Source organism: Lygodium microphyllum, chromosome 26 (genome assembly GCF_053477565.2).
Source record: "Lygodium microphyllum isolate KBCC chromosome 26, Lygodium_microphyllum_v1.1.10, whole genome shotgun sequence".
In the NCBI taxonomy this organism is placed as follows: Eukaryota; Viridiplantae; Streptophyta; class Polypodiopsida; order Schizaeales; family Lygodiaceae; genus Lygodium; species Lygodium microphyllum.
Genome location: NC_141160.1, coordinates 66,813,034 through 66,839,892, shown reverse-complemented (window position 1 = coordinate 66,839,892; position 26,859 = coordinate 66,813,034). Strand labels below are relative to the sequence as shown.

Sequence of the window (26,859 nt, the reverse complement as noted above, 5' to 3'; positions counted from 1 at the left end):
CCTTGGATCTGCAGGTCGGCGAAGAGCATCTTCACCCTTTCCATTGCAAGTGGCCTGCAATCTGGAGTGCTTTGTGTCTGCACCGTTTTCTTCTCCGTGTCCTTCTGTACCTCCTCCTTCACGTGTCTTTGTAGCAAATAGATCTGCATTCTCTATTTCTTTCAAGCATCACAACCGCTTTTGTACAAGGCATTTTAATGCTTCATCAAGCGGCCCTTCGAATGAAGCTTCTCCATCTTGCTCGATTCTGCACAATTTGCAGGAAGAAATGGGAGGATCTAAATCGAGCACGGGAGATATGGGAAGAGAGAGCTCTTCGGACTGAAGCGCAGCTCCTCAGAGAGCAATCTGAAGCTCAAGACATGGTGCAAGTGGAACACAAAGTGTGCTGCCTGGTCAAGTTCCCGTGCAGGTATTGCAATTTCCTTCAGGTAGAGGTTAGCATGTTGCAAGACCACAAAGTTTGCCCACAAGCTCGAGGAATGTAGAGTCTACTTACATTCCTTGGTTAAGGAGAAGGCTGCTAGGCTTCAAAAATTATCAAATTGCACCAACTCGATCCAAAATCTCTGTAACATTCTTGCCATGGATTTCGAGAAGATCGTTGTTGAAGTGCATCCCACCCTGGGCGATCCTTCTCCTTGTGAATCGAAAAGCATCAGCGAGACGAGACTCTTTCTGGACTGAACTCGGCCTTGCAACTTCTACTTAAGGAGCAAAAGCAGCATCTGCGGCAGCTTCAAGATTTACGGGCTTCTTTGGTCGAACTGTGGACTCTCTTAGATATTTCTCCAGAAGAACATGGCGAATTCCAGCACATTACGAGTGTCATAGGAGCTCATGAAAACGAAATTTGTATCTCTGGAGCTCTCTCAATGGATCACGTGAAGAAGGCTGAAGAAGCATGCTCATATGGTGCTAGGTCCTGACTCAACAGAAGAAAAGATTGTTGCCTCAGACTTTTGGAGTGTATGGATAAGAAATTGGCAGCTGTTAAAGAGGAGGCTCTCAGCAAAAGAGAGATCTTGGAAAAACTAGAGAGATGGATGTCCGCCGGTGAAGAAGAAATCTGGCTGGAAGTACGTTACAGGGACAAAAACCAGTGTAGTACGACTAGGGTTGCCCCTCATAAATCTGAAGCGTGCCGAATGAGCTCGAGTCACGATCCAGAAGCTGCCAGCTATGATGGAGGTGCTGATTACAAAAAGCTAAAACATGGGAAGACAAGAAATGCACCCTCTCTCACGATCGAGCTCCATGCTTCCAAATCAACAAGATCTTCTCCTTAATTGAAACCCAAGCCTTCACCAACTTTGTGACTCCTCCTTTAAAATTTACCTCTAAATTTTGCTTGGGATTTGGAAACGAGCTGCCATCTTTGTCTGTCTGCCTTCATTTTTGGTCCAAGTTCCATTTAAGACTCCAAGAAAGGTTGCCATGGTCTATGTGGTCTTCATGAAAGCTGCCATCAATGCTTCTGCATTCAGTCCTTGTGGTCTGGAGGTGTAAACTCCCAAGAAAAGCTGTCATTAATGCTTCTGCATGCAGTCCTTGTGGTCTGGAGGTGTAAACTCCCAAGAAAAGCTGTCATTAATGCTTCTGCATGCAGTCCTTGTGGTCTAGAGGTGTAAACCCCCAAGAAAAGCTACCATTAATGCTTCTGCATGTAATCCTTGTGGTCCAGAGATGCTTTGGAAACTCCCCTACTGCTCCCGTACTTGTGTACCTCCATTTTTGCATGAAATTTGATGACGTCCAGCCATTTAAGCCTTTACCCGCCATATCTGACCTTGGATATCTCCAGATGTAGTCATTGCTAACTGTAGTTGTCCTGCAGCACTCCACTAGTCACTGTCTTGTACCATTTTTGTCTGAAATTGGTTTTGAAATAGGAAAATGAGAGTGAAAATGGAAGAAAATAATGGATCAAAGATTGAAGCTCTGATACCACTTGTCAGAGAGAGAACTAGGGAGAGAGAAAGAGGAGAGAGAAAGACTGTAGAGGAGAGAGAAAGACTGCAGGAAGAGAGAGAAATAGAGTGACGAGGAGAGAGAAAGACTAGAATTGGAGAGAGAAAGACAGGAAAGATGTAGAAGCCATGGAAGCTTGGAGCAAGAAGGGAGAGAAAGATTGTAATTGTATTGATATGTCCAAAAAGATGTGGAAAATTACAACTTATCTCCTTATATACCAATGTCAGTGTGACATGGCATATTATCAACATTTTAACTATTTCCAACTTCTTACAATATTCCAAGCTATCATGATGTCCGTCTCAAAGGTAAGTCCAAGTTGATGCAAACATTTGCTTGAATCGTACCCAAGTTGACAGTGCTCTACCTTGCATCAAAAGAGTGGACTACCATTGCAATGCATTCCCTTTCAAGAAAGTGGTTGCCTTTCGAATCTTTGAGGACTCCATGAAGTTTTCCTTGAATAGACTGTATCAAATAGTTGAATGAAAGTTATACTTGTCAGCCTATCTTGTGTACCACTAAAGGATACAAACTTCAATGCTTTTTCGCTCTCATCATAGTCCTTTGCTACCCCTTTGGGTGTCAAGCTGTCATACACTGGCTTCTACAAAAAGGGTGCATTCGCTAAATTTACATTAAAACCAACACCAAACAGAGCATTTGCATAATCAACATTTATGCCTTGAGCCCCATAAGCATTCAGGGGTGTAGATGCATTATCAAACATGCTACTTTGAGTCCCAGGCATCAAGTCAATGCTGCCATACATAGGGTTTTGCACATTTCTAGCCATGCTTAAATTCATTGGGCCTTGCACACTATGCATTGTGTAACCAGCCTTTCTTCCGTGGATGGGTGGTAATTCCCTTATTACAACTTCGTTATAACAGCAACATTTATTACAATATTGAGAAATGCAAATTAACTGACAATCTTGGACAATGGACATCCAGTTTGGCCCCAAAATTGGTGTCCCTTTTGGTATTTCTTTAACTTAATTGAAGAAGTAGTTGATGTACAATGGGGTTTTTCCAATTCCTTTCGGTATTCCAACTCCCCTTGCTGTCCAAAATGACCAGTAAGTCTTTAATTTGATTTGCCCCTTGATTCAGGCAGTCAATTGGTCTTTATCCACTTTAATGGAGATGGAAAATGCCCCAAATTCATTGATTTGTTGGTCCCCTCCACTTGAATTTGATTGAAAATAGCTTAATCGTTGTTAAATCCAAGTCTTAGAGCTTTCAATTTTTGGCATGCTTCCTGAGGCCGTTGCTAAATCCTAATTTCTGTTGGCAGATTAGGCTTTACAGCTGAGAAATCTGAAATTTTTTAGCCTTTGCTGGTCTCAATGCTGTAATCTTCAGAGCAAGTATGTAGAGAGGCTAGGAGATGAGAGAGAATGATTAGGAGAGAGAAAATTCAGGCGTTTTTTGCGAAGAATTGAAGAAAATCAATCATTTATTGTTGCTATCTTGTCTCAACAGCTTATAGATGCAGTTGCTTGTTGTAGCTTGGTCTTCTCCTACCCTTGGTTGCCTCAGAAGGTCCTCCAATGGTTGCAAATTAGACCAGCAGTATCTCCTCTCTCTCTCTCTCTCTCTCTCTCTCTCTCTCTTGCAAGCTGAATTCACTAAAATGCATTTTTCCAACCTCTAAAGACGTTTTTCAGTCTTGCATGGGTATTTTTAATAAGTGGCAGCCTTCCCAAATGGTTTTTTTCGGTATTATTCATGATTAAATATTAATTTTCAGTCTTTAAATACTAAAAATTAATCTAATAATTATTTCGGTGTCCAAAAAAATAATTTGATTGGCTAGACAATTTCCATTCTCGAGTGACTTTGCGCTATCTTTGACCCCATTAGATTGGCATTAGGTATCATTAAATGCCACTTCTCTAGTGTCACCAATTGACATGACCAAATGAATGACCTAAGCTAAGGACTCACACCAGATACCACCAAGTACTTGTGCAATATAACTTATAACAACTTGTCCCTTTAACATCTCGTGATTTTTGCAGGTCTCGGACTCATAAATTTACTCTTACCCTAGTTACACCTCACATGTGTAACATTTACTTAACCATGTGATTAAAAATTAATTCACATATTAAGTAAGGTTTCAAAAATACATGTTCTCATGACACATTGGTTGTTGCATACCATAGGGATTTGTGCCATACATTCTCATATGCAGTCCATGTCCAATCATAGCATGAAAAATCGTGCTATCCTTGAAGTATCTTGGTAGTCCCATCATAGCATGCATGCTCGCCTGTTGTCCAAAATCCATTGGATTGGCACTTCCATGATGGCCTTGCATTTACATTCCTTGCCCTATAGGTATAAATTGTTTTGTTTCATTAGCATCTTTGGGAAATAAGGCTGTCCAAGACTGAAAAGTCTAAAGAGAAGGGAAAATGCCATTATTGTAAGAAGCCAGGTCACTATATTGATGGATGCTATAAGAGATTAACCAAAGAGAAGAAAAAGGACTTCGGTTTGGTTATCCACGAGACATCAGCTAGCAAATCTATTGATGGTGATCCTTTAGCCAACTTTGTGGAGAAGCACTATGAATCTTTGACTTGTAGTTATGATTCTTCAATGGTTGATTCGGCATTTAATGCTGTTGACATGCAACAAATATGGTATTTTGATAGTGGAGCTTCAAAGCACATCACTTCTAGGGAGTGTTTGTTTTCCTCTTTACATTCAACCCTTGATGGGAAGCGTGTTACATGATGCGAATAACAGTTATGATGCTTGTGGCATTGGGGTAGTCACTATTACTGCTGCAGATGGTTCTGACTTCATGCTTTTAGATGACTTGTTTGTGCCTGGTATCACAAAGAACTTGTTGTTTATCTCTGCATTTAACAAGCATGGCTTTCATGTCATCTTCGAGGAAAATAAATGCATTGTCAAAGACATGGAGATGGATTATGCACTCAGGCTCTTTGGGGCCTTGTATAAGGGTTTGTTTTTGTTGGATACCTATGATGCACAGTCTCATGATGCTCTTGCAATCACTACTCTATCACCCACTATGCAATACGGAGCTATGGCATGCCGCTATTGACATATGAGTTTTGGGAGTTTGATAATCCTTCAGAGGTGTCATATGGTAGATGCATTGCCTCTAGTGGAGACTCCACTTTCTCATGCATACGAGGGATGTATTTTGGGCAAGATGCATAGACTTGTCTTAAAAAAGAATGGTGTAGTGTGTGTTGTCCAGAAATTGCAGCTCATTCACTCTGATGTTTGGGGTCCCATGAGGACACATGCACTTGGAGGTCATCTTTACTTTGTTACATTTATTGATGACTTCTCTTGGTATACAGGGGTGTATGGGCTGAAAACAAAATCTGATGTGTTTATGCATTTGAAACATCTTGTTGCTAAGCTTGAGGCTGAAATTGGCTTGAAAGTGCAGACACTTTGCACAGATAGAGGGGGGAAGCGCATGTCTCATGCTTTTGAGACATATTTGCTTGATCATGGCATTACATATCAAGCCACTATTAGAATGACTTCTAGCAGAATGGTGTTGCTGAAAGGAAGAATCACACTCTTATGGAGATGACTCGTTGTATGCTCAAAAGCAAGGGGTTGCGTCGTAAATTTTGGCTAGAAGGCCTTCAGTGTGCAAATCATGTGTTAAATTGTCCACCCGCTAAGGCACTAAAGATGATCATCCCGTTTGAAGCTTGGCATAGGTAGAAACCCAAGGTTGATTACTTTCGGGTGTTTGGTTGTATAGCCTATGCACATGTTCTGAAAGAGCTTTGTGGGAAGCTTGATGACAAGGCTGTAAAATGCATATTTACTAGCTACAATTTGGAAAGCAAGGGCTGTCGCTTGTATGACCCATGCACAAAGAAAGTTTTTGTCAGTAGGGATGCCATATTTGTTGAAAATGTTGCATTTTTACGTGATTAGTTTCAAATGCCAACCACCCATGACATTGGTGATGTCTTTGAGGGTCTCGTCACTTTCTTTGGAGTCCGTGTCTACTGTAAATGGCCGGATAGACATAATACAGCAAGCTGTTGCTGCACCATATGCACCTGAACAACATGATATTGATGATGGTTCACCGCATGTAATGGAAGATGCAATACATCATGAAAGGGCTGTTGTAAATGCAAGAAAAACAATCCCGAGATGGTTGTTACAAACTCTCCAGGAGAGTAAAATGGACGCTCCTTTGGCTCAACACACGAGAAGACATGCAGCAAATGATGTAGGGGGAGTACATTTTGGCCGATTTTATGGAAGTAGATGATTGTGATGAGCATGTATTCATGAGCTCATTGTTGGATGACGATGAGCCTACTTCCTTAGACGAAGCTCAGCAAGGTGTACACTGGATGCAAGCCATGCAAGATGAGTTAGACTCTACTGCCACTAACTCTACATGGGATCTTGTGGACTCCCCACTTGGCAAGAAGTCCACTGGTACAAAATGGGTTTTTAAACTCAAATGCAAGGCTGATGGTACCATTGATTGGTACAAAGCACGGTTGGTAGCCAAAGGCTGTGCACAAAAGAAGGGCATAGATTGTGAAGAGACTTTTGCTCCTACATCTTGCATGAGGACGGTGAGATGTGTAATTGCTATGGCTGCAAATTATGGTTAGAAGGTACATCAGTTGGACATTAAGACATCATTCTTGAATGGGGATTTGTATAAGAATGTTTGTGTGTCACAACCTCTAGGGTTTGTGGTTAAGGGGAAAGAGCACATGGTATGCAAGCTAAACAAAGCTCTTTATGGTCTCAAACAAATATCATTCTTGAATGGGGATTTGTACAAGAATGTTTGTGTGTCACAACCTCTAGGGTTTGTGGTTAAGGGAAAAAGGCATATGGTATGCAAGCTAAACAAATCTCTTTATGGTCTCAAACAGGTTGCTCGTGCATGATGCTCTAAAATTGATGCATATTTGGTTTGCAAAGGGTTCAAAAACAGTCCAGTTGCTTCCACTCTATACATTAAGAATGAAGGGGGGGACTTGCTGATTATCATTCTTTATGTAGAAGACATGCTACTCATTGAACCTTCAGAAGCAAGAATTGCAAATTTCAAGGTTGAATTAAAACATGCATTTGCTATGTCAGATATGGGCTATCTACACTATTATTTACAGATTCAGTCCACCCAAAATCAGCATGGTATCATCATGTCACAATCACAGTACGTGGATAAGCTATTACATGGGTTTAATATGTAAGATTGCAAACCTATGTGCACTCCTATGGAGCCGGGCTTAAAGCTGTCTATGCATGATAGTGAAGAGATGTCCGATGTTGCAATTTACAATTAGACTGTTGGCTGTCTTATTTATCTTTGCAACACATGCCTTGACATTCAATATGCAGTATCTTAGGTGAGTATGTATATGCATAGCCCATGGACTATACCTTGGCAAGCTGTTAAGTGAATCTTCAGATACTTGCAAGGTACTTAGTCACATGCATTATTATTTCCTAGAGAGGGGGAGACTTGCAATTACAGGCTTATAGTGATTTAGATTGGGCTGGTGATGTAGATACTAGGCAGTCTACTAGTGGATATTGTTTCTTTTTAGGCCATTTATGCATTTCATGGCTAAACGAGAAATAGCCTACAATGGCTACCTTGTTCAGTGAGGCTGAGTACAGGCCAGCCTTCACGGCAAGAGTTTGTCAGAGTGCAGCGGTGCGAAAGCGTAGGACTGAGAGAGAGAGAACGCAGAGAGAGAAGGGAGAGAAAGAGACAGTGGACGATGAAGATCTGCTGTATATAGAATGCTGAATACAAAGATATACACGGGCGCAGTGCGCTGGACTGCGTGTCTCCACCTCGACGATGCGACCTGCTGTCCACCTTGAAGTCTGCTGCAGTTTGCACTGTCTGCTGTCTGAAATCTGTGAACAGAGACAGAAATCTGCACGGCACCGGTCTGTAATCTGCGACAGAGAAGAGTGACCAGACTGCTGGAAACGTCGACTATAAATAGTCGAAAACTGCCATGAACTGGGGCGCCAGAAAATAGGGCGCAGCCTGGAATAAGTCGGCTGCATTAAATGCAGCCGACTGGGCTGCAGGCAGTTGTGGCAGTCCGACTGCACAGTCCGACTGTGCAGCTGCCTGCCCTCCAGTCAGGCTATGATCTCTAACACCCCCTCTCAGAGCCTGGACAGGGCAGAAGCTTGAGGGATCGGGAATGTTGCCGAAGAAGAGCCTGAGGAAGCGCCTTCGTAAACAAATCCGCAAGATTGTCCTCCGTCTTGCAATACTCCACAGTGATGGTCTCATCCAGAAGCTTTTCTCGGATGAAGTGTTACTGAATCTCAATGTGCTTCGTCCGGGCATGAAAAACAGGGTTCCTTGCCAAGGCAATGCAACTCTCATTGTCACATCGCAACAATGTAGGACGAGTCTGGGGGCACCCAAGCTCCTTCAACAATCTCCGAAGCCACACAACCTCGCATGTGGTGGAAGACGCGGCCCGATACTCCGCCTCAGTAGACGAAAGGGCTACCGTGGGCTGCTTCTTGCTACTCCATGAAATAACACCTGCACCCAAAGTAAAGCAGTAACCTGTTGTAGACCGCCTGTGGTCCACGTCACCGGCCCAATCCGAGTCGCTCCAACTTGCAAGTACAAGATCTGACCCATCTGTCCCTGCGGGGTAATGAATCCCTAAATCAGACGTCCCCCTCAGATACCGAAGTATCCTCTGAGCAGCCTGCCAATGCACCGTCTTAGGTTCACTCATGAACCCTGCCAAGAGCCCAACAGCAAAACATAGATCAACCCTGGTGTTGAGAAGCCAAATCAAGGACCCTATCAACTGTCGATAGCGGGACGCATCCGCCAAAGGAGAAGCTGAATGGGAAGTGGCCTTCCAGTTCGGATCCATAGGAGTAGAGAGGGCCCGACAATCTTTCATCTCAAAAGACACCAAGAGCTCCTGTACATATCTCTGTTGGGAGAGAAAGATCCCCCTCTGAGACTGATAAATCTCATGGCCTAAAAAGAAATGGAGTAGCCCCAAATCTGTCATCTCGAACGTTCGATGTAAAGCTGACTTTGTCTCCTGGACCTGCTGTGCATCATCACCTGTGACAATCAAATCATCAACATATAAGACAAACAACACACAACCATCCTCGGAAGTGTGAACATACAGTTGCGGATCGGCCTTGGACCACCGATATTCCAACTGAGACTGGAGGAACGAATCAATCTTCTCGTTCCAAGCTCGCGGGGCCTGCTTGAGGCCATACAGGGCCTTCTTCAACCTGTAGACTTTCCCATCTGAAGAACCAAAGCCAGGAGACTGCTCAACGTAGATCTCCTCCTTCAAATCACCATTCAGGAAGGTCGACTTCACATCCAGCTGATAAACAGGCCATCTCCTATGGCTAGCCAAAGCAAGAACAGCTCTAATGGTTGCCATACGAGCTGTGGGGGCAAAGGTGTCATGACAGTCAATCCTTGGGCCCTGGGCAAAACCCTTAGCAACAAGGCGAGCCTTGTGCTTATCCAAAGTACCATCACTGAGATATTTGGTCTTGAAGACCCACTTGACTCCAATCACCTTCTTCTTCGGGGGGCGTGGCACAAGTGACCAAGTGCCATTCCTCTCAATAGCCTCCAACTCAGCTTCCATAGCTTTCTTCCATGGGGCGGACTGTAAAGCCTCCTTCATGGAGGTGGGCTCTCGATCCTGCATAACACGGGACATCAAACAATAATTGGAGCAAACAAGCTCCGAAGAATGCGCCTGGTGCCTCTGTGACCGCCGCGGACCATCCTGCGGTCCCCACTCCTCAGGAACCCCTTCGATCCCTGAATCACGGAGTGTGTCACGGGCCCAGCGAGGAGGAGGCCGAACCTCCCCTCGTCGTTCTCCATCAGCAGAAGACTCTGGAATGTCCAGCGGAGGTAACTCCTCAGAAGGGTCCGGTGGAACAGTAGACTCTGTGTCAGAAACAGAATCATAATCAAAAGGCACGGGCTCCAGAGGAACTGTAGAAGGAGCCCAACTCTCCCTTGGATCTCCAAGAACGGGGTGCTCCTCACCCGTTGAAGAAGCCGGAACCTCCACAAACCGCACATCACGGCTAGTGTACACATCCCGCTTGACGGGATCATACAGTCGGTAGCCTTGGGACTGGGAGCTGTAGCCAACAAATACATGTTTTCGGGAAGCCGCTTCAAATTTATCACGGTGAGCCTTGGGAATGTGAACATAGGCATCACACCCAAGGACTCAAAAGTAAGAAACATCTGGCTTCGTCCCAAAATAAGCCTCAAATGGAGTCATCCCTTCCACGGCCGAAGTAGGGGATCGATTAAGAATGTGGACTGCAGTAGCCACAGCCTCGGCCCACAGAACCTGAGGGGTCTGTCGGTGCTCCATCATGGTGCGCGCCATCTCGATCACACTGCGGTTCTTCCGTTCTAGAATACCATTTTCTTGAGGAGTATTGGTATTGGCAAACTCCTGGTGAATTCCTCTATCTGCACAAAACCGAGCAAATTCATTAGACACAAATTCACCACCCTTGTCGGATCGCAAGGTCTTCAACTTCCGGCCTGATCGGTTCTCCTCAAAGAGAAGCCAATCCTTGAAGTGCGAGAAAGCTTCTGACTTTAGTGCCAAAAAGTAGGCCCATGTCATCTTGCTGTAGTCATCCACAATCAACATGAAGTACGAGCTCCCACGCAGGGACTCATTCCTCATAGGGCCACATAGATCCGTAGATACTAGCTCCATCGGTGAAGTAGACCGCCGCGAAGCGGTGTGGGGAATGGCATCTCTATGCTGCTTCCCCCGTATGCAGGAGACACATGGCTGCTGGCTCACCACTATATCCGGCAACCCTCGAACAAGCTGTCCACGTGACGCCCTCCGAAGATAGTCATAGTTCAGGTGACCAAACCGAGCATGCCATAACTCAGACTGTGACTGTGAAGTAAGAAGAAGAGTAGAGAGGGCAGTGGAAGACTTCAGTTTGTAAATGTTGTTCTCCTCATATCCAGATGATAGAACCTTCCTCGATTCACGATCAAGGACTCGCACAGTAGAACTGTCAAACTCCACCAAAAGACCAAGGGAGCAAATCTTATGAACTGAAAGGAGATGGTACCCTAATCCTGGTACATGCAAAACCTCTGAGGTACGGGTGCCACCTCGTCCATCCGGAATAAGTTGTATCTTACCCCGACCTGCAATAGAAACTGAAGAGCTGTCCCCGATGAGAACCTGCCCACGCGAAGGTCGCAACTGGGCAACACCATCTGATGAAGGAGTCATGTGCCGTGAGGCACCACTATCAACAATCCACTCTCGAGCCTGGGGAGCCGTCATCGCAGCATCAGAAGCATTCGGTGAAGCGTCCTCAATGACAACTAGATGTAGAAATGTAGCTGATGAGGGTGCAGCCACCGCTCCAGAATCCTTGGTATCCTTCTTGTTGGTGTCCTTCGTGTCTTTGTCAGGGCAATCCTTCTTCCAATGGCCAGTCTTTCCACAAATATGACATGTGGAGTCTTTGTCCTTGTCCTTCTCCTTGTCCTTCTTGGACTTGTTATCCCCCTTCTTCTTCTTTTGGTCCTTCCCCTTCTTCTGAGAGGCTTGACCTGTCAACGCCTCCGTCTTGGAAGCATTTTGTCCCTTTAACTGTTCCTCTTGGTCCAAGACCATAGGAACCAACTCTTCCCAGCGAAGAGTAGACTCTCGCCCCGAAGCAATAAGGGCAGAGTAAAATGTACCGAATCGTGGCGGCAACTGGGACAATAGTGTGATCGCCATGTCTTCGGAGGAAATCGGCTTCCTCGCATTCTGAACCTGCATCTGTAGCTGCCTTAGCTTGTTAATGTGTTCCCTTAGCGAAGAAGACTTATTTACGGACAAGGTCCGCATCTGTACCTCCAAAGAAACCCTCTTCATCAGGGTCATCCGATTGTGCATTTGATTAAGCTCCAGCCATATCTCACGAGCCACCATCAAGTGCTCGATGTGAGCGATCACGGCTGTAGTGCATGATAGAAAGAGAAAGGATCGAATCCTGGCATTCAGTTTGTCCCAATGAGATTGGGCCCTGGCCAACTCCGCACGAGCATCGGAAGAGAGTTTGGACTCATCTCTTACCGAAGGCCGGTCAATATCCTCCTGTACCAACTCTGCCAGATCATAGGACTCAAGGATGGCCAACATCATAACGCGCCAAATGCGGTAGTTGTCGCCGTCGAGCTTCTGATCTGTAGGAAGAGCCGGTAAGACAGGCACCTTCCGGTCCATAATCGCCTGGAACTCCAAGTCCATCTCTGTAGACATCTTCACCTGCAATGCCTTCTTAAACGCAAAAGCAGCCCCCTCTGACTGGGCAAACTCAGCCTGCTAAGGCTCTTCCGCGTCCCGAAGCTTCTTCACTCGTCGGAGGCGATGAAAATGCAAAACCTGCACTTTTAGGTTGAAAACTCAAACTTCCTCCGTGTCAGACAGCAGTAAACAGCAGCAAATCCACCAGTTGTACTCCTTTCGTGTGCGCCCACACTCGTTTCAGCCTTGTTCCAAGGCGCAGCCCTCCTGTCTGCCCTTAAACGCAAAAAACACAAATTTGTGTCGCGATGGAAACTCCTCTTCAGGTTGATTCTGCGCTCAGTCAGCCCTCAAATACTGCTCTGATACCATGTCAGAGTCCTGCGGTGCGGAAGCGTAGGACTGAGAGAGAGAGAACGCAGAGAGAGAAGGGAGAGAAAGAGACAGTGGACGATGAAGATCTGCTGTATATAGAATGCTGAATACAAAGATATACACGGGCGCAGTGCGCTGGACTGCGTGTCTCCACCTCGACGATGCGACCTGCTGTCCACCTCGAAGTCTGTTGCAGTCTGCACTGTCTGCTGTCTGAATTCTGTGAACAGAGACAGAAATCTGCACGGCACCGGTCTGTAATCTGCGACAGAGAAGAGTGACCAGACTGCTGGAAACGTGGACTATAAATAGTTGAAAACTGCCATGAACTGGGGCGCCAGAAAATAGGGCGCAGCCTGGAATAAGTCGGCTGCATTAAATGCAGCCGACTGGGCTGCAGGCAGTTGGACTGCCACGTGGCAGTCCGACTGCACAGTCCGACTGTGCAGCTGCCTGCCCTCCAGTCAGGCTATGATCTCTAACAGAGTTGAATGTGTATGGTTGCACGGATTGTTGGCTGATCTACATTTACCATTGGAGGGTCCTACACTTATTTTTTTCGATAGTCAGAGTGCCATTGCAATGGCATGAAATCTTGTGTTTCATGCTCGCACGAAACATATTGAGGTGCATTACCATTATGTCAGAGAGAGATGCTATGCAGGAGAGATTAGCTTGATATATGTTCCTACACAGAAAAATGTTGTAGAAATTTTCACCAAGGCACTACTTTGTGAGAAGTTTGAGGCTTTTCACGAGTCCTTAAACTTGCTACCCTTTGGTGATTGATCATTCTTATACTTTACCACATTGGCACTGTAGGGGGGTTGTTAGAATTTGCTAATTCTGTGGATAGTGCCCAATTTTTTGGTCTTTAGTTCTTTTTCAATTCTTAGTGTGAACACAAGTAAAGCTATAAGTTGTATCACCACTCTTAGAGTTAGAGTTAGAGTCAGTTAACTCTAGTTGAGTTAGAGCTAGGTCTATCTTAGACCTATCTTATACATTTCATTCTCATTATTTTAGTTCAGCAAGTACACTTTACTCTTTTGCTTCAGCACACTCTCATTGTTCCTTTTTTCTCTCCTCCATAGCTGGTTGTCATTTTCCAACAACAGTATAACTTATAGAAACTTTTACGTTTGACATCCCATGATTTTCTTGGGTCTTGGGCTCGTAAATTTACTCTAACACCAGTTACACCTCACATGTGCAACATTTACTTAACCATGTGATTAAAAATTAATCCACATGTTAAGTGAGGTTTCAAAAATACGTCTTCATGATACTTATATATTCGCACCACCCATTGATTCTTTAACACTCGCACTCACCTTTGATTCATTCCGTTAGTCACCTATCATCTCTCTTTCTCCTCTCTCTTCTTTCTTCATCTCCATCCCTTCGTGTTGCTAGTCGCTAGTTTCCTTTTTCATCCATAGCGCTGGTTTGTGATGGCAAGCTTCTTCTTCATAGTTGGTGTCATCATCCATACTTTGGCAACAACACTCCTCGTGGTGTTGGCTTGTGACAACTAGCGTTAGTTGCTTCTTCTCTAGGTGACTTCATCAGCTTGCATTTGGTTGCCAGGGCAACTCCTCCATCATCTGGCGACTTTCATCAACTTGGCGTTAGATTTGCAACCCTTGCACCCTACGTTTGGCAATCAGGAGTCTCCACCCATTTGCGTTTGTTGTATTTGGGATCTCCACTATTGTTGATGACCTTCTTCTCCACCAGGGGTTAGCATCAAGAGCTGTCTATATTTACATTTTCAGCTTTTGCCTCTTTCTTCATCACCGACGTCACTCCCTAGTAGTTGGTATTAGTCATTAGGCTTGCGTTTATAGACTCAGAGACTCATCACCCTTTGATGGCAGTCTTTTGTTTCAGGCATCAACAGAATCAAAGGCTTCTCTTCGATGACAGTCTCCTTGCTCCAGGCGACACCCCATCATCCTTGTGTTTGTAGACTTAGAGGCTTCTTCGACAATCTCCCTACTCTTGGGCATCCTTCGTGCTATAGCATCCTTGTATCAGATTAACTTCATTATTTCAATCATCATCTTGTTTATCTAAGTTTCTGTCATCCTATTTTCTCAGTGTTTGCTATACACACTTTGTGTTTCTCGTTGCAAATCCTGTTCTCTTTGGTTGCTTAGTCATTTCTTGACATGGTATTAGAGCCAAAGGCGCTCAATGAGTTGCGAAGATCCTCTACATCAGAGAAGGCAAAGATAGGTTGCAAGTTCGACATCAACATTTGATTATTACTCTACTTCTGTTGAGTCATTGGGAGATATCCTTCCTCTCTCTCCTACCTTACTTTTTATAGGTTGCCACTCTGGTACCGTGGCATCTCCATCGATAGATTGCTAGTCTACTGGGTGCTCCTATTGCAGCAAGAATGGTCACACTCCCAAAGATTGTCAACATCGACCTTTGCTCCCTACCCCACCAAAGTATATGCATCTTCCACTAGACACTCCTTGTGCTACTTCTCCTTGTAGGGCCACAAAGATTGTTTTGCATTGGCTCTCAGCTTACTACGCTCAAGGCAATAACTTGCATCTGATGTGCACTAAGTTCTCATGAGCCACCACATTGCGTGGAGGTTTTCGCCACCCATTTTTGGGTCTAGTGGCTACCATAGCCCACCTCTCCTCCATAGTCCACTCCATCGAGAGCTCGTGATGGTTCCGCGCCATTGGCTCACCTTGAGCCTCGTATCCCACCCTCTTCTACTTAGGTTCGAGAAGGCACCTCTCGGTACTCTCTGGCTTCTACTCCTTTTGAGCTCCAAATACATTTTTAGCATGACTGGCGGTACTTCCTTCGTCATTGGACACCTTGGAGTCTGTGATCCATGAGTTGGCATCCCTATCTTTTTGAGGGGGATATAGAGGGAGATCCTTTTCCTTCGCCTTCAAAGGAGACGTCTCCTTTTTCTTCAGCTTTAGAGGGGGCTCCTACTCCTCCAAATTTAGAGGGAGAACCTACTACTTTTGAAGTTCTTCATCCACAATCTTTTATGCCGGAGGTTTGGCTCTCTTTCAAGCAGTTTTAGCTCCATTAAAACCCAATATATAACAGATCTATCTTTGATCGGGCCGTTGGATTTTCAGGAGCGATTTTATACTAGGCCTTTGTATTTCTTCCAGAATGTTGTAATGGGGCTAGTGGCTTCTCACCAAGGTTGTATTTTAGGTTCTACTCATCATCGGGTCTCCTGACTATCTTCATAGGTCTCCTTTTAGGTGGTATTCTCAGATTATAGGGTGGATCTTCTTCTCTTCACCTCATTCCTCTTTTTGTGCTCCCTTTTGGGCCTGGGAGGGGGTGTTGAGAAACCACATCATTGTGTAAAGTTTCCTTTCTTCCTTGCTATTTTTGGTTTCTGTTTCCAGCCCTAAAAAGGTTTCTACGACCTTTAGAGAGAGTCAGAGCGCCGTTCGAGAGACTTCAGTTGGCAAGACTCGAGACTGTTTGTGCCAATATATTCACCACCACCTATTCATTCTTTACCACTCACACTCACCATTGATTCATTCTATCAGTCACCTATCATCTCTCTCTCTCTCTCTCTCTCTCTCTCTCTCTCTCTCTCTCGCGCACCAGTCTCCATCATCCACAGGGTTGTGTTTATGGTGACAGGCTTCTTCTTCACAGTTGGCATCATCATCCATACCTTGGCTTTGGCTTTTGACAGCTAGCATCAGCTTCTCCTCCAGGCAGCTTCATTAACTTGTGTTTGGCTATTTGGGTGGCTCCTCCAACCATGGTCTACTGTTAGAGACTAATTCCCAGCTTGTGTTTGCTGCTGCCAGCCCTCTAGACATCTGTGTTTGCAGCATTCAGCCAGTCGCCAGCCTTTTCAAAGGCAGCATCCTGCTGCGTTTTCAACTCCGCCTTGCTATCCACTGTTCAAGCTGCTCCAGACATGTTCATCCTGATCTAGACTCTGGATTTACGTTTGCTGCTACTGATCACATCTGGAGGCTACTTGCTTCAGTTAGGGATCCTGAAGGGTATGCCACGCTCTCCAACTCATATCTAGAGATACACGAGTTCAAGATTCTAATATGCACTTTGCATAGTGTGTTTACTGCATTGAGCATTGCGTCTATTCCTTCATTTATTTATCTTCAATGTTCATTGTCTTTGAGTTACCCTAACCCTACGGAGTTGTTTATCAGTCTATACTTTGTTGTACGACTATGTTTGGACTCTTATGTTCGAGTATTTCTTTACTGCCTTGTGGTTGGATGTTGCAAAAATATTCATATTTCATTGTCAGCCTTTCTATCTGATCCCTAAGTTTCATGTGGGGATGTGCTTTGACATACAAACTGGGATCCTTTCTCGAATGTCAATGATTAATCCCTTATGAGAGAGATTTGGCAACTTTTGGGGTGGTCAGTGGTCACCAAAGTAACATGCTAGAGTATAGTTTAATAGGACTGCAAGGCTAGGAGTTATGCACTCAAAGATGCTCTTTTGCCTTGTAGAGCCTTCTTGCTGTCCTTCAAGACGGCTTGTCTTAGGCGCTTAGGGTTTATGTGCTACTTTCAGATCGTTTGATTCAGATTTGGGCATTGTTCCTCCCCTCAATAAGCAGGTGCCAGGAACCATGGAATGATTGGGTGTTTAAGGACTTAAAAGCTGCCCTTATGAGTAGATTTGCAAATGCAATTAATCGTTTCATGGTGTGAGACAAGCATTGGGTATTGAGAAAGTAAATAAGATTTGGAAGCTCATGTTGAGCATGCTAGTGGAAGACTACATTGCTGGTGGATGTTTGGATTTCAAAGGTACCTTTTCAAGGTAAATTGTTCATGTGGAGGCTTCTAGTGGATTTCCCACTGGTGATTAGTTGAGTAAAAGGAAGATTACCCATTTTCATTGCATTTTTATATGACTTGCAAGGAGACTTTGTTGCATTCAGCATGTTGTACCTAGTGGCTCATGAGGCATGGTCTTATTTGTCCAAAGGTGAGTCAACAGATCTTGATATCTGCAGAGAGAAGACTCGGCAGTTGTGGGCTGCTCTGATGGCACCTGATTCTGGCGATTGCATCTTTTTGCAGCACATGATCAAATTGGCCTATTTGAGGCCATAACAAGCTTGCTTTTTGCTTTTTTTATATAAAACTTACATATTCCTCCAACTGATGCATACATTGCCTTTCTAAAGGAAAGTCAGATATTCAAGGCTGCTTTTGTCTTTGATGCAGGTTAGCTGTTCTTTTTAGTTTCTTAGTTTCTTCTCTATCATAGACAATCGAGTTATGTTGAAACAACTTTCGATTTTAGGTCCATTGACTCTTCATTACACATTGCTTTCCTTAGTTCTGTTCTTTACAATTCTCAATTTGTTCTTTGTAACAAAATGAGCTTCTCGTTTTGTCACATTTTGTAATCTCTTAGAGATAAACTAGCAGCAGCACACACTCTTTACTTTTAGAAGCTTAACCATTCAAGTGCACACTAGTCATTTTGGGTTTTGCAATTTGATTAGAAACTATTAATTTTAAGCACTTAGGTGATACCATTTTGTGTGGAGGCTTGACAATTTTTTATTTCCATTATTTTTCAGGTCATACAGCTTTATTCATGCCTGGATAAAATCAGCTATGTCGAGTGGGCACCTGATTCCAAATATGTTCTTTGTGGGCTTTTCAAGCGTGCAATGGTACAAGCTTGGTCTGTATCACAGCCTGAATGGACCTGCAAAATTGATGAGGGTCTTGCTGGGATATCATATGCTCGATGGAGTCCTGATAGTCGACATATTATTACCACATCTGATTTTCAGTTGAGGCTTACAGTCTGGTCATTGGTAAACACTGCTTGTGTACATGTGCAATGGCCTAAGAATGCTTCTAAAGGTATCTCCTTCACAAAGGATGGAAAATTTGCTGCTATTGCAACTCGTAAAGATTGCAAAGACTATGTTAATATTGTCACGTGCCATTCATGGGAGATTATGGGCACATTTGCTGTTGATACTATTGAGCTCACAGATCTGGAGTGGTCTCCCAATGATAGCACTATTGTTGTTTGGGATTGCCCACTTGAGTACAAGGTATGCTATTTTCTAGTGTGCATCAAGTTAGAGTGTGCTCAAGAAATGTTAGTTCTAGTTTTCTTTGTTCATGTTGGTTTTGGTCTTTTAGCGGCTAGGACTTTTGTTGCAAGGTAGAGTGCCAAAAGCTTTTGTCTTAGTAGGAAGTATGTTTGAGATGAGAGTAGGCTGTCTAATGCATTTCCTGCTAGAGATTTCATTTGGCTGCCTAACAAGACATGACCAGCGGGGTCTTGACTAGAGATTTGGAGTGTTGCCAGCCATCCCAGCCGTATTCATTGGCTGCCTAACAAGACATGACCAGCAAGGCTGCAAGCTCTTGACTGTTGTACGACTAATAAGACATGACCAGCAAGGCTGCAAGCTCTTGACTGTTGTACGACTAATAGAGTGAGAAGTATGACCTGTAGTCCTTCAACATAGCCCTTTGAATTCCAGAGCAGTTCTATAAGGTTGAAAATGAGTTCCATTTACTCTTTGATATTGTAGTTTTTATGTTAGAGCTTGCACTTACTTTTCTCATTCTGCATTATGAATTTGTCTGGGTTTAACAGCTGACAACACATGTATATCCTCAGATGTGTGGATAGAATCTTCATATGAAACACAGCGACCTCATAGAATACCTTTGTCCAAGCATACACTGCTAACAAAACGTCCAGCATGTTATTTAACTTGTATGCTTTGGTGGTAAATTAGTGGAGGCTATTACTTATAGTGGGAATGGCTGGGCAAAAAACACCACCTTGGACTGTTGTGTGGACTACAGAATTTTGTTTCGGCAATGGAAAGCCTCTTTGATAGTTGCCAATGTTGAGAGTCCTGGCTGCTCAAAGTGGTCAGTGGCTGCCTTCAAACACAGAAAACAGAGGTATGCATGAAAGTACAAAGAAATGCAAGCCCTATTCTTTGAACACGAGCTGCATCAAGCACAATTCAATATGTAGTCATGTATGATGTGTGCAATAAATTTGATATCTATGCCTTGATGGTTTGATATATTTCAATCCCCATACTCTAGAGTAAGGTGCCCATTGAGGTGTGTCAGCCAATGTCAGTGGATGGTGCTTGCCGTTCAGGAGGTAAGGACATGAGTTAACGTGTAGAGAAACAACTCAAAAGGCACTTGCTGATGAAAAAAAAAGGCTCAAAACTTAGTAACAACCCTTGCCATGCAAGAAAGAGAAAGATCCTACTACTTCCCAAAGAGATCAAGGCATTGGGCAAAGGGTGTCACAATGGATTGCCCAAGGACCTTGTGCAAGGACCTCCCTGAATTGTAGAGGGGATGGAGATCTTCTTTTGAGTCACCTAAGTGAATGTGACTTTTGTTTTTGAGTTTGTTTGTTGATAACTAGCTCCACGGTTCATACAAAAGTACACAATTGCAATCAAGGGTGTTGGTGAGGAGGTATATGTAGTTGATGTAGTGTGGTAGCTGCTTAGGATCATGGATGAGTGATGTGCTTGTGTATGCTTTATGAGGTAGAAGGAAAATATGCTACACAATGCGTGGGTTTTCACCTTGGAGGGATGCTTACTCTCACAAGTTTTCATTTGGAACCAAAATGCGAATGCATAGGAGTAATGCATAAAAGTGTATGCTCATGCATCAAGGTGCCACTTGGACAATGCCCTCATGGGGAAATTGTTCACTTGCTTGTGTGCTCTTTTACAAGAGAGAATGATGTAATGAAATGCAAAGCTATATGCTATGTAAAAGGGAGATACAACAAGGATGGGATGTCGATGTTGAAGACAAGAAGTCAATGTCAAAACTTGTACGTACCTTGTGGGGAAAACCACCAACTCTCAAACCATGAATGTTGATGTCGAAGGAGGAGCTGAAGTTAAGTGGTGCCAAGAAAGTCTATGTAGAAGCAACTCACTTGGAAGGCCTAAAGAAGTTATCGCTTTTGAGGATTTTCTAACCTGTTCCCACGGCCTTTGCATTGAGCTTGAGAGCCATATTTAGTTTTTGGGCCCTTGCTGGTGTGCACTACGCCCCTAAGTCATACTGGCTTTTGATTAGCCTTTGAGCCATGCACATGCACCTTGTGAATCACACTCAAGTTCTTGAGCTTGTTTGTAGACCATGCCATGTTTTAGCTCAGTACGGATTTCTCCCTACTTTGTATCTCTCCTATTGGGTTCAATCACCCATGACTTGCAGCAGGGTTTGTTAGTAGTTATCTACCACCTTTGTATGTGAACATACTTTAGTGTGTGTATTAGGGTGTGAACACACACAATGTATGTTAGTCTAGGGTTAGGGTTTCATGAAATCCCTAAGCCTATAAAATAAAGCCCTACTTTTGCACTTTCATATCATCCATGTCATCATTCTACTATTGAGTTTGCCTTGTACTTGCAAAGTCTCTCTTCTCTCTCCTCCATGGAGATGCATCCACCATAGTTGTTCATCTTACACATGCTCCAACGTCTCTATCACCCAACACCAAGATCCATTGTCATGTTGGATGCTAGCTACTTCCCTGTGAGCGGAAATGTAGACACCCAAATTTTTTCTAGGATAACTGAAATCTTCTTATATTTCTAACAATGTTGTACCTTGAAATCTACAGGTGCTTATCTACTTGCCAGATGGACGGTGCATTTTGAAGTATCAAGCTTATGAAAGTGGGCTTGGTGTTAAGACAGTAGCTTGGTCTCCATGTGGCCAATTTCTTGGAATAGGAAGCTATGATCAAGCAGTGCGAATTTTGAACCAATTAACCTGGAAGCCAGTGGCAGAGTTTCTACACCCTAGTGTAGCTCGTAGTCCTCCTACTGCAGTTGTGTTCAAGGTAACGTACTTTAAAAGGTGCTTAAAAATGTCACCTTTAAAAGGATAAACTGCCTATCTGCATGAATTGGATGCTCAAACTTTTGGCTTCTCCATATTTCTTATATGATGACTGAATAAGTACGAGGAATCTAAACAGGAAATCGAAGAGTCTGTGCAACTTGACATGTCAAACCTTCATGTTGATGAAGATGATGTGCAAAGGATGATGCAAAATGTTGCAGGTAAGTTTTACTTGGAGCCCTTCATGGTGAACCTACAGCTGAGGTGTTCAATTTGTTTTCTTGACTGCTTTATACTATTGAACTACATTAGCTTAGATGTTTCCCTCTTTAGAATGAACTATCGCCTCTTTCAGACAAGTTTACTGTTTGGTTTACTTCAACTTCAGACGATCCAACTGACACAACCTTGAGGGTTCGCTACGAAGTTATAGATTTGCCAGTCACTTTGGCTTATCAGAAGGCTCTTGTAGACAAGCCAAATCCAAAGCAAGGGATTGGTAAGCTTTTTGGTAACCTAATCACCATAGGAAGCTTTGGGTTTTAAGTTGGATTAGAGAAATGTGAAGACTCTGAATCATAAATATAAGAAAAAGTAGGTAACCAGAGCAGTCGGTTAATGTTGTGTGTTTCTTTTAAAGTTATTATCAGTCTCAGTGCTTGGTAGACACTCAGACTCTGAACTCATAACTATAAGAGGAAATAGGTTGCTAGAGCTCTGGTGCTAAGGTTGTGAAGTCAGTGATTTCTAATAATTACTCAAGACCCTTGTAGGTCTGAGGCTGATTTCTGCTGCTGAAGTTTGTATGTGATGGGTGTGAAACTCCTTTGATTCTTGTTTGCAAATGAGGGTACTTTTATTGCCAACACAAGCATTAAGTGGCATTATGACTCAATGGTCATGACAGAAGGCCATTCCACTTAGTAAGGATGATGCATGTATCATGGGGTTTGAGACAAATGCAGCAATTGAAACACATTCTTTTATTTAGGAGTATTGGTTTCCTACTCACATGTTGATTACTGAGTTACAAAACATATGATAGAGTGCCTTTACTAGTTATGCCTGTTTTCATTCACCTAATCCTTGACCTCCTTTTTGGTCAAGCTACAATATGATTTGTTCTAGGACATAACAGGTCAAGGGAAAAACACATCCACAGCTATCAATGCTTGTTTTGCCTTTACCGACTGGTTTGTAGTTCCATAAGCCTTGACTGATTGGCTTGTGGTTCTTACAGGTTTGCTGTCTTGGAGCATAGACAGTCGATATCTTCTCACACGCAATGATAATATGCCGACCATTCTCTGGATTTGGGATCTCTCTCGTCTAGAGCTGGCTGCTCTTTTGATCCAAAAGGAACCCATTCGAGCAGCAGCATGGGATCCAAATTTCCCTCGTGTTGCTTTGTGTACTGGCAGCTCTCATTTGTACATGTGGACACCTGCAGGTGCCTGTTGTGTGAAAGCCCCTCTTCCACAGTTTACTGTAACAGATCTAAAGTGGAACTATGATGGCACTTCCCTCCTCCTCAAAGACCGGGAAGCTTTCTGTTGCACGTTTGTGCCTGTGCTGCCAGATTTTGAAGCAACCGAATCCCCTGAAGAATCAGATGGGGCTTCATATTGAAGTGTTCTCTACAGATGCAGCAGTGACATATTTGCCTCAATCAGAAGAAAAGCAATGACAGGCTCATATAGATTTGTAGTCATTGTGGGTGCAAAGGAGCAGATGTCTTGAGAACAAGCTACTTGTTACAGTGATGGGCTTGCCTCAAGAAGATGATATTTAGATTCTAGAAGTGTACATGCCCAATAGTGTCAGCATGTTAACCATTTTTCTAACGTGGCAAAAGTTAATTTTAGCAATGGAAGGGCATACTTGTAATGCGAGACTGTTATAGTGGCTTAATTAAGTAGGTTAGGAGTATTGGTTGCAATTCATACAGCTTGTTCAAGAATGCTGAAATTTTACTGCTGCCTATCAGGCTTCACCCTGACTGTCTAGTTTGGGATTCGTGTGGCTTATCTACAAAAGTAAACAAAAACTAAAGATTAGAGTGCAACCAACAAACCCCATCTATTCTCCTCCATCTAGAATGTAAAATCTATTCACCCAATACACTATAAAAGGTTGGATCAGGCAGAAAAGACTGAACACCCCTTTCCATCTCTCCTCCCCTTACTACTGGTTTCCCTCTAGGTCATAAAGGAAAGTAAAAGAGTTGGAACAACACTTGTGGATGTTAGCTGTGCTCATGATAAGTGATCTAACCATATTTTGGAGGACTGAAAGGTCATTTTGAGCCCCAGCTAGTTCAAAAGGCTATTGCTCGTGCTGAACCATTTTTGCAACAGCCTCCTTGGAAAGAACGCGAATGGCTGTTGTTTGTCTTTTCTGCCATTGCCTTTTTGTACATCTTCAGGATTGGATTGGTTTGGATGTAAGCCAGGACATCCACAGTAGTGGAGTTGTGAGTTGCTGCATAATTTAGGTATTATCTATTGTGCTTGTCCCAGATATGAAAAAGTTGTCAAGCAAGGGTCTCCTTTAGGTGTCCATGGGCAATAACATTTGCACTTTAGATATTACAGAACGTTTTTGAAATTGGGTGACCGAGATATCAAAGGGTTGTCAAGCAAGGGTGTACTTTTGACATTGGGTGACTCAGTTTTCGTGTTCTTTAATTTCGTCAATGACTTGAAGGGCAAGCTAGTTTACGCCATTAGTGTGTGTGGATGTACGTGTGTTTTATGTGTATATTAGATGGACTTCAATTTTTGGGTATTTTGATATTTTTATTAAGTAGGTCTAGTTATACATAAAGGGTTGACAAAATAGTGAGATTGAGGGGCCAATGGAATAACACTCAAGGGTGCATTGTTGAAGGCTTAATAAGAGCCAAAATATTAAAAAAATCATGTCAATTGTTTGACACTAAGCCTACATGTAATATGGAAATAATTGTATTATAACAATTTAAGTGGCTGAAAAAATTACGTGCCTCAATTGTTTGACTCACAATAAGACTATATATAATATAGAAGTAATTGTATTATAACTTTCAAGTGGCTTAAAAAAAGCTACATCAGGTTTGGAAAATGGCCATTAAATTGGGATTAATCTCCATAGCATGTATATCATGGAAGATTGGAAAAATGAGGATGAGGAATTGAATGTTATGAATGCCATGGTTAAAAATGATGAGTATAAGGAGAATTTTGAGCAAGAGTAATTATATGATATTGTATGGACTATAACTTTCATTTCTAAATTAATGAAAAATCATCTTTCAACGTACTTGGTTTTCACTAAGAATAAGGTTGATTATAAAAATGTTAGAAACACGTCTAAGTTAGAAAATGATTGCATTTCATTTTTCAAAATACATGTTGACTGCTTTTCTTAGTCATTATCGGAGCAACTATCGCGTGAAAGACTAGAAGATCAAGGCATAGAATTTTTTTTGGAAGTAGCTCTCTTAATAAGTTATCCTAAAGAGTAAGTGCAGCTCAACTAGAGGAGATAATAAGTCAAGCAAATGAGTTGTTGGAAAAAGGATTGATTTGGTCTAGCTCATCTCTCTTTTGTTCTCTAGTGTTTTTGGTCTTCAAAAAAATACTAAATGATCAAACTTCCTCATCTACTCAGTTGTCATGTATGCATTGCCATTGCTTGGGAAATCCATTTGTAGCTCCTTTGATGAATAATGGATTACCAAGTGACAAATTTCAAAAAATCTATTCAGAACCTATTCAACAAATTACTTATTGAATGTATTAGTGGATCTAGCTATATTCTGAGGCATTAATCCATTCTTTCCATAAGCTTGAAAGAGAGGAATGGATGTTATGGTGAAGGAAGGATGAATCCATGATAGGATTCCAAGTTACAACATGATAATATAAATTGATATAGTAGCTCAAACAATGGAACATAAGAACTCAAATGATTTGTGAAGCCTCAAAAACTACAGGAGTAGATGACAACGAGCTACTCATGTGCATGCTTGATACTCTATCCTCTTTTGAGATCTTATCCTTAGTTGGTTTCTTTCGGTTGGAACCAATATAGGGTCCCTAAGCCAAGGGTGATATAGTATCCTCCATGTAATATGAATTTAGATAAAGTGGAGAAAGTGCCATTTCTAGCATGACCAAATGTCGATATGTTGGTTTATTTTGTTTGAAAATATGTAGAAGTGTGTGTATATTTGTGATTTTTAAAGCATGTCTGATGCTATTTTAGATACTCTAATAGAAAAGTTACATTGCATAGATTGGGAAATGCATACTATGGATTTGGATTTAATAATTGCCGAGAGATGGTGTTACTAACTCTTCCAAGGCAAGGCATCAAGCTCAAAGACCATTCCAACAGTTGCCCATAACTTTTACGGCCTTCTTTGCACTAGGGCCAACATCTTGCTACAATGTTCAAACTCAATATCTTGGGTTGTAGAGCCAAGTTCCATCCATCAAATAACGAGAACAAAAATGCCTTGGCTCTCAACATAATGTCTTTTTAGGAGATGTAATAATACATGTGAGTTGAAGGTTAATATGCACACTTCTTTTGTAGAAGATGAAATGTATCAAACTTATGTTGAAGCTCATTTACATAATTTGATTCTTTCTAAAAATCTCCATATTGGCCTAAGGTTAGTAAGGATACATGAACTCAATACTTAGAAGGTATCCTTGGCCCTAGGGTAAATCTTGTTATTGTTGAAATTGTTAGAAGTACATTCCTTGGCCTTGGAGGTTAAGTCCATTGACATTATTACAAGTAGTCATAACCAAGAAGAGCTCAAAAATTACAAAAACAATCATGTTGAGAGGTAGGATGTACAACCTTGGCAAAAGAAAGACATCATTTTATTAACTTGTAGTAACCATAAGCACAAACATGGACATTCCAAAGCAAAGGAGGAGCTTATGGAAGACTTCTAGATGAATACATTTAGCTTTAATATAGAAATGCTAAAAGCTCTGAATGTTGGCCAAGTAAAAAAAGAGGCTTTGGGCACTTGTTGATACATTATGGTTTAATGCACAAACACACATTTAATGCTTTCGAGATGCACTCTTAGAGAGTCTTAATACTCCATAACTACACCCACATGCTTCCCAAAGTTTACGCTTGCATCAACTCATTGTGGAGTTGTGGTAAGCTTGTGAACATCTCACAAGAGAGTTCACTTATATCTCACACCATTCTTTTCATCTATATACTATAGCTCTTACTTTTTCATTGCTCTCTTGTCTCTCTTATGATTTTATCTGA

At 42.6% G+C, this 26,859-nt stretch overlaps 1 protein-coding gene across 1 annotated transcript in view; it reads left to right on the top strand.

Annotated features, from left to right (window-relative positions):
* The window catches only part of LOC148013356 (Transducin/WD40 repeat-like superfamily protein), an 81,671-nt gene extending 57,542 nt beyond the window's left edge, over positions 1-24,129 (top strand). Inside the window, exons 2-6 of the mRNA XM_087668122.1 lie at positions 18,276-18,764; positions 21,350-21,571; positions 21,710-21,794; positions 21,962-22,072; positions 22,814-24,129. Of these exons, the coding sequence (XP_087524248.1) occupies positions 18,276-18,764; positions 21,350-21,571; positions 21,710-21,794; positions 21,962-22,072; positions 22,814-23,202 (1,296 nt within the window). The 3' untranslated portion in view covers positions 23,203-24,129. The remainder of the gene's footprint in view (positions 1-18,275; positions 18,765-21,349; positions 21,572-21,709; positions 21,795-21,961; positions 22,073-22,813) is intronic.
* The last annotated feature ends 2,730 nt before the right edge of the window (positions 24,130-26,859 follow it).